The sequence below is a fragment of the Protopterus annectens genome, chromosome 3.part0 (genome assembly GCF_019279795.1).
Source record: "Protopterus annectens isolate FY-2018-M chromosome 3.part0, PAN1.0, whole genome shotgun sequence".
Lineage (NCBI taxonomy): Eukaryota > Metazoa > Chordata > Ceratodontiformes > Protopteridae > Protopterus > Protopterus annectens.
This window is the reverse complement of record NC_056731.1, coordinates 1,901,304,981-1,901,316,118: the sequence shown is the minus strand read 5'-3', so window position 1 is coordinate 1,901,316,118 and position 11,138 is coordinate 1,901,304,981. Positions and strand designations below refer to the sequence as shown.

At 38.9% G+C, this 11,138-nt stretch overlaps 1 protein-coding gene across 5 annotated transcripts in view; it reads right to left on the bottom strand.

The window, feature by feature from the left end:
* RNF144B (ring finger protein 144B) overlaps window positions 1-11,138 on the bottom strand; it is a 1,090,613-nt gene that overhangs the window by 409,684 nt on the left and 669,791 nt on the right. For all 5 annotated transcript variants that reach the window (XM_044065983.1, XM_044065981.1, XM_044065980.1 and 2 more), the window contains one exon: window positions 8,313-8,417. In XM_044065983.1, the coding sequence (XP_043921918.1) occupies window positions 8,313-8,417 (105 nt within the window). The remainder of the gene's footprint in view (window positions 1-8,312; window positions 8,418-11,138) is intronic.

Genomic DNA, 11,138 nt, shown 5'->3' with positions numbered 1-11,138 from the left:
TATGGTACCCTGCATCTCTCTCTCTCTCTCTTAACCGTTTCCTACATATGGTACCCTGTGTCTCTCTCTTAAACATTTCCTATATATGGTACCCAGCATCTCTCTCTTAAACATTTCCTATATATGGTACCCTGCATCTCTCTCTCAACCATTTCCTATATATGGTACCCTGCATTTCTCTCTCAGCCATTTCCTATATATGGTACCCTGCATCTCTCTCTCAACCATTTCCTATATATGGTACCCTGCATCTCTCTCTCAACCATTTCCTATATATGGTACCCTGCATCTCTCTCTCAACCATTTCCTATATATGGTACCCTGCATCTCTCTCTCAACCATTTCCTATATATGGTACCCTGCATCTCTCTCTCAACCATTTCCTAAATATGGTACCCTGCATCTCTCTCTCAACCATTTCCTATATATGGTACCCTGCATCTCTCTCTCTCAACCATTTCCTATATATGGTACCCTGCATCTCTCTCTCAACCATTTCCTATATATGGTACCCTGCATCTCCCTCTCAACCATTTCCTAAATATGGTACCCTGCATCCCTCTCTCAACCATTTCCTATATATGGTACCCTGCATCTCTCTCTCAACCATTTCCTATATATGGTACCCTGCATCTCTCTCTCAACCATTTCCTATATATGGTACCCTGCATCTCTCTCTCAACCATTTCCTATATATGGTACCCTGCATCTCTCTCTCTCTCTCTCTTTCAAGCATTTCTAGTTTCTCATCAGGCTAAAGGCATCAGAAGAAAAAAAAGGAGAATCAAATACCTTCACCAACACAGACTGGAGGATGTCGAGTGGGATGGTTACTGAAGCAAATTTAATGTTAAGGTAAGCATATAACACTCATGTCTGCTAAGGAGCTGCAGTCTTTGTGGGTGGGAGGGTGGTCCAATGGTTAAGGGGTTGGGAGGGTGGTCTAATGGTTAAGGTGTTTTCCTTACAAACAGGAGGTGCAGGGTTCAAGTCTCACAAGGGATAATTGGCTAGGCTTAAAATGGCTCACAAGGGCAGTTAGCCTACTAATAATCTATGAACCTGTGAACCTAATCTTAAGGGCATCCATCTAGCTGATCCTCCTCTTGCAAACTGAAATATGTTCTCGACCACCATAGCCTTACATGAAGATGTAGAATAGGAAGCAATGCCCAAATTCACAATGTCCAGCAACAGTGTTCAGTGAGGACCAAACTGCAGATGCACAGATGTCCTTTAATGATGCCTCACACAAAAAAGCTACGAGGTAGCAACAGCTTTAGCTGAATAAGCTTTAGGCAAGCCTGGAAACTCCTTCTCATATTACGGCGAACAAAGAATATAATAACTAGAAAGCCAATCAACCAGCCAGGGCTTTATGACCGTGTCCACCTTAGCTTTTGTGAATCAAACATTTGATCATTTGATTATTCTTCCTGAAAATATTGGAGACATGCACATTATACCTAAGCTGCCTCTGGATGACAGTTCATTGCAGGAGGTGCTCTCTTTGAATAATCTCTGCAGGTCAGTGAACATTCAGAATCCAGGTTACGGTTACATGCAACAGCAAGTAAATGAGGGACTGATCCTCAAAGAAACTCGCTATGAAAAAATAAATAGAGAGGGTTAACACAACAACATTGTAAGTCAGATACCCTTCTAACTAAAGACATGGCTACTAAGAAAAGGAATTTCCAGAACTTCAAAGAGTGGAGACACCATCTGTACCAAAATGGAGCAGCTATACTTCACCTTGGCCCTGTGAAACAGGACTTCTCGATAAATTTCATTATCACAGAAAATGGAGAAAAAGCATAAAGGCACAACAAAAGCCAGTCCTAGACTAATCTTTCCGTGCTCCGTCCACAAAGTAGAGGGATTAACAAGAACATTTTCCATTACCTGGTGTTGGATGAAGAAGTAGATAGACCACAGAATGGGAATCCCCACTTCAGGAAATGTCCTGGCAGTAGCCAGAATGAATACCTATTTATGGGGCAACAATACACAGCATCCAAGTCTGTCAGTAACAGAGTTGGCTACCTAAAGAATACACATAGTGGATTGAGCTCATCTCCTCCTATATTCTCACTAGTCCCTAAAGAAAGGGAGTATAGGACCTAGGTCTAACCTGTTTGCTGATACACTAGACTACAGCCATACTGACTAAATAAACAGACAGTACTCTAGGAGAAAGAATGTATTGTAAAGGCCTAAAGGATTAGCCATTTTGATTGTGTCGACAGAATGTTGATGTCTAAAGACAATTCTTGCAGAGACCACATGGTTTACATCTTTATAATATCAATGTGCAAGGATGAATCTTTTAGGGACTGTCCACATACTCAACTCACTGAAATGCTCCCCTCACCCTAGGGCAGAAAGTTGCCTAGGCATGCCTTGTGACTGTGGCTCCAAGCATTGGAACAAGCAAGGAACTGCCTTGAAGAAGATTGCTTAGTTAAAGCAGTCGATGGAGACAGCAGAGACATGTGCTGGACAGGATCTAGCTGTTGTGACTAGTGATTCTGGAGTCTACTGAATGATCTTCATGAGTACTGTAGTGTAAGGTACAACAAACACAGTGGCCGCTATAAGCCTCAACACAGAGAAAGAACAATCTGTTGGCAGATGACTGTGAATTCCTGGAACATACTCACTGCTGACGTTCAGTATTCTGTCTCGAGGGCAATAAACTCAACCAGTTTTGATACTGATCCTGCTTCTGTGACCAGAATGTCTAGTGTGAGACTAAGTTGTGCCTTTGCCTGACTGATGATGACCCACAGCCAAGGAAACAACCAGAGCAGAATATCCCTGTGTTGAGTATTATAGGTGACACCAACTGTTCAGTAAAGGAAAAAATCTGATGACACTAACATTATTAGTGTAGGATATCCTGTAGTGGAGAAATTAATCTTTGTTTGCCACTTATTATTTATATTTACATAACTAAGAGACCTCTATTTTATTGAGGTGTATGGTGTGACTGACACACCAATTTAGGAGACAAGACAATTCACTGAAAATGTTGGGTTATATCACACTATACTGGAAATACTCATATTTGTTTGTTAGTAATTATAAAAATAAGCAATATTTCCATATTTACTTAATACAAAACCAAATGACTTACAAAATGTTGACTGACAAATGAAATGTTGCTTTAGAAAACTGTCTTTAATACAGAATTAAGCTCATGTTTTCTTATTTCCTGTAACTATCTCAACAAACGTGCACTTACACAGGAATTCCTTGTTGTCATGTGAAAGCTTATGTCTGGGTAACAAAAATGTCCTAACAATATGTGTCTAAGTTGTACAGTTTTCAAGATATGAAAATTTGTTTGTGAAAGTTTAGGGAAAATATAATTTGGGTTTGTGTGCATTATAATATGTTATAGTATTTAAGGAAAAGGTTATGAATGCACTGTGTTATCATTATAAGAACACTTCTTACTGATAACATTGCTATTTGCATAATTTTAATCATTTTTACTGTTCACAAAATATTTACATTTATCACTCTTACGCTTTTTTTTCAGAAAATGCTCTGGAATGCAAGATGTGTGTAGGCTGCTACAGGTGTAACATTTCACACCACATAGATGTTAATGAGTTAAGCACTTAATGAACACCTTGTGGGTGGGGAAGAACAGATGAGGCCAAATGGAAAAGACAGAAACTAGTAGTGATTGGCCATAATTCTGAAGCAGAAAAATCTCATGTATCCTTTGGCAATTATTTACAGTTAAGCATTCAGGATGGCAAAACAGCACATCTAGACTCCTCTTGAAAGGTAAGACAGGATGGACTGCAGTGTTATCATGGGGGCTTTTTAGGATTAAGGTACTTAGACCACTGTAAGCTCTGTAGCATAGGGGGATAAAGTCATAATGAGAAACCTGCTGAAGCAATATATCATCCAGGAATAAAAAAAATCCAGTAATACTTTTTTATCAAAAAGGAAATATGTTGCCCACAAGACTTAAAGCTTATGGTTGACAAAACCACAGAAACCAACCATCTGTGTGAATACATGATTCAACATCTGGGAATAGAGAATAGAAGGAGAGAGCCAGTAACAACGTACTGGCCTGGGATATCAGCTCAGATACAACACAAAGTAAAAAACTATAAGGTGTACAGTTGGTACCATAATATGAAAAAAAAATAAACTGCTGACCTATACTCTATAAGTCAACCATGAAATGAAGAACAACCCAGACTTTGAACCAGTGTGAGCATACATTTCTTTCATTTCAAAGATGTGATGCATCACAAATATATAGGTGTTTACTCAAAATACAAGTACCCAGAAGCCATGAAATTCATAAAGACATAGCACAGCTGATGTTGTATCAGACAGTGAACCTCAAAACATGAGTCAACAGCTGAAAATATTTCAGAGATCTGGCAACTTCATATTATCTGAACCTTTCAGAAAGTCAAAAATCTGATGAAAGCTAACACCAACAGTAGTTAATGGCACTGCCATTTGGCAGTTTCAGGATGTAGGAATACTCCGCTGGGAATGTTTCATTGGCTCAGCTATGGAAAGAGTAAGCTACCCCTACTGACTATGCTGATGATGTTAAGAAAATTAAAAGAAGAATTAAAGAGATGCTGTAAAGTAATCAACAGAAGAGTACAGATATGTAACAACCTACCATAACAGTAGATGTTTGAGTTCCATACTGCTGCAGTAGCCTTTGGCTATTGGTTTGTTTTCTGCCTAGGAAGCAAAAAACAGCCCGTTTCAAAAGCTCTGATTCCTTACCATACCTTCCTTCTGGCTGCTGATTGGCCAGCACCAGTCATATAAACAGCAGCCAGAAGGAACTGACTTCAGAACTTTCTTGCCCATAGAAAAAACAGGAAGCAACCTCATCCTGACCCTCTAATCAGATATAAACACAAAAGCATTTTATATCCCCCAAAAAACAATTATGTGCAGAAAAAAAAAGGGAATGGTGGGTAGGTGTAGCTACTAGACAAATGTGGAATTCGAATGGTAAGGTCTTACACAACTATATTCATCATTCCCTTTGTTGCAGTAGCCTTTAGCTATGTGGGTTGATTACCAACTATTATCCAACCTGAGAGGAGGAAGGAAAAGAGTCCAAGAGTCCCTGAAAAATGATCCTTGCAAAGGCAGCTCTGCACCTAGAAAAGGAATCCAATTTGCTATTATTTGTAAATGTATGTATGTACAGAGGACCAATTAAAGGCCTTTAGAATGCTTCTGAGTACAGACTTTTCAAGAATGCATTGTAAAGGATAAGGTTTTCATAGACTGTGCCTTGATATTAGGGTTACCACCTTTCCCACTTTGCGAGGGACAGTCCCACTTTGGACAGTTGTGTCCTGCAAAAAAATTGTAAAAATGGCAAATGTCCTGAGATTTTAAGATATAATTAGTTTCTATACATTATGTAATAGTTGCATAAAGCAGTTATACTGTATCTGAAACACCTACATTTTATAAGAAACAGAATAAGCAACTAAAATGCTACAAGACTAAGCTTTTATTTAGGCAAAAAAGTGAAGTTCTGCCCTTTGTACTGGTCTTGGGTATGTTTTGGCCTGCAAAATCTGACGTTTGTACCAAAAATGTCCCACTTCGGGCATTTGAAAAGGTGGTAACCCTACTTGATATTGTCTAGAGCAGAATGGCCATGGTTGGAATAACATTAAGCAATATATGAGGACATCCATCTAGAAATAATTTGTTTCGAGACAGGCTGTCCTTTCTTAATCCCACAATAAAAAAATAAATAACTGCATTTTTCTAAAGAATTTAGTTCTGTTAAGATAGTACCGCAGCTATCCATGTACATCCAGACTATGTAGAATCTTATCTACCTGGTTCTGATGTTCTGGGTAGAACACCAAGAGATTGATGGCTTGGCTCAAAGAAAACTCTGAGACTACTTTAGGCATAAATGATGGATTTATTTGTAAAGTACCCCTATCCTTGCCAAATATGAGATAGGCTTCACCCACCATGAGAGCTTGCAACTTAGGTACTCATCTTGCAGATGTCATAGCAACAAGAAGAACAATTTTCCAAGTAATGCACTGTAACTATGCCACATGAAATGAAAACATCGTTAGTTTTTCCAGCATATTCTTTCTTGGTAGCCTCATGTATAAAAGCTCTTTCAAGACTTGCTTAACTAAACACAAAAAGGACAATCTTGGAGTTATGGACATATGTGCTGAAATGGCTGCAAGACAAACATTTACAGACAAACAAGACAGGTCAGAAGACAGTAACTCACAGAAATAGTTGAGAACCAGTGGTACATAATCCTTATTAGGGTCCTATTTATTAGCTAGTCACCAACTAAGAAAATCTTTTCTACTTGTCGATACATGATTTCCTTGTAGCAGGGTTTCTTGCCTCCTTTACTACATGCTACACATCCTAATGAAACAGGTGCCTAAAAGGTATCAGAACTGAATCATCCAGGTAGTCAGTTATAGTTTGAAATTGGGGTGTAGAAAACACCCTGGTTTTGTCTGAGTAGATCCAGTCTGTTTAGAAGTTTGTTCCAAAAGCCCCTGGCCAATTCCATAACAAGGGAGAACCACTGTTGCTTGGATCTGAGGGCATTTACCACGAAGACCTTTACAGAGTCCCTCTGAATCTTGAGATTGATCCTGTATATTAGTGGAAAGTGTGGGAATGCATCTGGTCTCCAGATCTACCTGTAAGGAGAACAGAATAGGGTTATGTGTATTGTTTTGAAAGGAGACAAACAGATTTATATGAGGTGCTCCCCACAAATGGATCAATCCCTGGAAGACCATCTTATGTAATTTCCATTAGTGAGGGTCTATCCTAGTCCTACTCAGCTTGTCTCCCAAGACATATTGATGTAATAGAATGTAAGATGCTTGGAGAATCAGGAAATGCTGAAGAGCAACCTCAAAAGTTATCGAAGCCACCCAGCACAGAGGGAAGACCTGGTGTCTAACTGCTAGTTGAAGTGCTACATCAATGTGGTGTTGTCTGTAATCATGTGCAGGGATTCCCGACACCCCAGATAAAAAAAGAGATATTATTAAATGGATAATAGCAAGTATCCCTTTCACAGCGAAGTATTTTGGCTCGTCTGACATGCTCCACAGGTCATGCCATTTTAGTCTGAAAAAATTCTCCCCAAGCAAAATCTGAGTCACCTGATATGAGGAAAGAAAAGTAGAGACCTGAATCCTGAATTATATGCAATCTCTACCCATGTAGTTCCTTCCTGATAAGGCCCAAAACTGGAATCTGAATTTCCAGAGAATGTTAATGTCGGATCCTGATGAGTCTTAGAAATCCAGTCCTGTATGTCAGCATCAAAGATGGGTTTTATATATTTATCTAGTGTTCGAGAGAGGTGAGGAAAGGATATATCCATGTTAAATACTCCTGACCTCCAGGAAAGGCTCTGCAACTATTAGAAAGATGTCTGAATAAAGAAGTACAACAATGCCTGGAAGTCTACAGAGGACTATTCCAGGGGCTAGGCTCTTTGAGAATACTCTTGGAGCTGTGTGTAACCCAAAGGGTAATAGAAAGAAGTGAAAATATGGCATTAAAGGAAAAAGGCTGGATGACAGACACAGAAATCATTTTTTGCCTCCTGCAAAGAATAAATGGACCAGGAACAGCTCTCACCCAGCAGAGAATGAATGGGCCAACAGACTAAAAAGAAGACCGATGGATGTCAGGCAGAGTGCCCAAAGATTAGACTCGTTTGTAAGCAGAACACATTACAATGGTTGTAAGACATGATTTGCCTTACATTCAGAACACTGTAATTTATTCACTTATCCGAAGAGAAGATGTCAGCCAGTGTGCACCTGGTATTGTTTAAACATGTGCAATAAGAACTCTGCACTCAAAAGTACGGCATACACATTAAAGCAAATACACTGCTATAAAGTCCTAAGCACAAAACATGACAACCAGTTTTTACACTTCACAACTTCTAATGGAATAATAAATACATGTATTTAGTTACTGCAAAGCACAACTGAACGGATGGAATTCAGAATTCTTTGCTTCCTTCTGTTAAAAATATTCTGTGCCACTATAACAGTAGCAAATAACTCTCACAACTCATGCCACACAATTAATTTGATGTCACTTTGTGGTTAATTAAGTAATAACAATACAAGCAGCTGACTCTCCTTCCGTTCCAAGAGATCTGGCAGACTGCCAAACACCATATCTCTGCAATTGTTAAAAAAATATCAGTAAAATTATTTCAAAAGTCCATTACCAATGGCACAGTAGAATGCAGCTAATATTACCTCAGACTCCTGCAATATCCCATGCTTCAGGCACATCATATCTGGACATGTGATCACGGATCCACAACCCTCTTTGATAGCAAGCTGCACATACTGTTTTAGGCACTGAAACAAAAGATAAAGAACAATATAAATTCACGTGTTGGCTTATCACATCAAAGACTGCATGGAAATTCTTAAACTACCCTGCACTTTACAGCATATATACATGTGTAAGGACTAGTGACTGTAGAATGCCTGGAGCCTATTTTCTACATCAGCCTCTACTGAGATTATAAAATAAATATGACAATACTTAAACTGTTTTGCTCCAACCATGAATTCTGCTGATTCTTTCTATTTTGGCAAGCACTACTGAAAATAAATGCGAAGAAAAATGTCACGGCTTTAACTGGCACACCAAGCCCTTCATTCATATAAACATTGCATACACAAGTGAAAAACAGCCTCCTTCTTTCTTGGTGTATTTCCATTCTTTATTTGACGGAGTTTGTAAATAACTATTTTCTAGGAAGGGGAGCATGGCATTATTTCTAAATAACCCCCTATCCATTGAAACCTTGCTCACAACAAACAGCAAATGACTATGGCTATTGACCATGAAGCAATAACGAACTAATTTTTGTACAACAGCATGTGACTTCATGTGTGTATATGTGTATGCATGTATGTATCCCACACACAAAAACACAAACTCAAACGCATTTCATCATGACATGACAGCAAGGACCTGCTCTCCTCACATTACTTTGCTGTGTAATGTGAGGTTTGTTAGGAATAAGCCAGGCATTATAGCTGACAGCTGGCTCTATGGTCCTTATCTTTACTATAGAAATGTAGATGATGAAAATGCATCCCTCCAGGTTTCAAGGTCATCCACAGTCACAGGACTGACCGACCATTTGGATAGGCATGGTGGTGGAGGAGTGGACATTTGTTTTTCTAGTAATTTGAAGCTATCCAAACTATGCCTTGGTGATATCAACTCCTATGAGTCTGTGCTTGCACTAGAAGTACACTGCAGACTCTTACTGGTACACCATCAACCACAATATCCAGGGAGGTTTCTGCAGAGGTTAACAGAACCCCACATCAACTTCATCCATATAGCTCTTGGCAACATCAATGCATGGGTTGACAATGAGGTCCTGGAATCTGTCATGGAGCTCTTGAACTTCATGGAGTCCTTTGGCTTTACACAAATTGTTTAGAGTACTTTTCATAAAGTCAGCCACTCACTGGGCTTAGTCTTTCAGTCTAGGTTAGAAACTGGGGACTGGCGCAATCTTCTAATCTGACAATTTTCAGTAATCTTCAATTTAGGTCTCTTCCTCAAAATCAGCACCCACCTCCCCCCATTACCCAACAGTTCAGTGCAGGGATCTCTCCACTATTACTGCTTAAGTCCTCTGTACTATTCTTAAAAAAAAAAAAAAAAAAAAATCTTTGTTTGTTAGTTAAAACACAGACACACATACATTTAACAGAAAAAACATTTTCATGCACTGTACATTACATATATGTTTTCTTTTTTATAACAACTGTCATTTACTCCAACATTACACAAATTGCTTAATTCCTGCCTTCCTTAAACCACACTCCTCCTGAACATTGTTCCGCATGTATTGTTCCCACAAATTCCATTTATGTCCATGTAATTTGATCCTTCCCTTTTCTAAACATCCCACTTCCAGTTCTTTTCGCTGATTAACAATTTTCAATATTTCAATTACAGTTGGTTTAGATTTGATTTCCATTTTATAGTAATTGCTTTTCTGGAAGCCAATAGCATTAAACTTTCTAAGGCCTTACTATGTTTAGGCGGTGTAAATCATGTGTCCCAGCTCAAAAAAAGAACAATTTCCTTAGTTACAGCCTTTGTTCCCCAAATATTTTTGACAGAGTGCGCTGTAGGGACTTTATAAAATCTGCCAATGCATTCCACTCCCAAAAACATGTCCCTGTTTACCTCTATCTTCTCCATCACTTCACTGGCAGTTGCTATCTGCATGAGGAACTTTTTTCTTTGAAGTCGGCTTGGGGTGTACAAATTCTAAACCTTCTGGGCTTTTTGCCTTCTCTGTCCTATTATTGACCATCTTTGTAAGGGTATCAGTGCTGCCTATTTAGGTGGATTTGTGGTGCGTTACATAATCACAAGTGCATTGGTTTCAGTCGCACCAGTGAAATTACACTTTCAATATGCATGCCGTTGTGACCCATGGTTTGTCCATGAATTATGGCTTCTAAGCTGGCAAGTTCAAAGGCCAGAAAGAAAGTGTAGAGGGGATGCACCTGCTAGTGGACAAGATAATTCTGGATACGCATTATGCTCACTACCCAGGCTGAGATCTCTAAAAAGAGAGCTGTATTTTTCTAGAATAAAATCTTGGTCGTGATTAATCATCTTGTTACACTATTTTAGATTGTTGGCAGACTGTGCATGCTGAGCTGCCATACAACCCAGAGAGCTTTTGTTTCTACAGATAAACACAATAATGTGGCTCAATTTTTCGCTGATAAAGGCAAAATCGGGGGCACTGTTAATACTGGAATTTGAGGTGAGCATGTCCAGGTATCTGACCTGGGTAAATGGGACTAGTATTGGGTTGATTTTAAATATGTTGTTTATAACAGTCTCATGGACATGATTTCAGGTGTACCTAGAACCCAGAATTCTCATGATTATTAAACCTGTCTCATAATCCTGAGTCCATTAATACTCTATATTGGTTGTGCATTGTTGAAGATGGGGACATTTCTAGATGGAGAAGATGGCAAACCCAACACTCAAAAAAAAAAAAAAAAAAAAAAAAAAAAAATCTT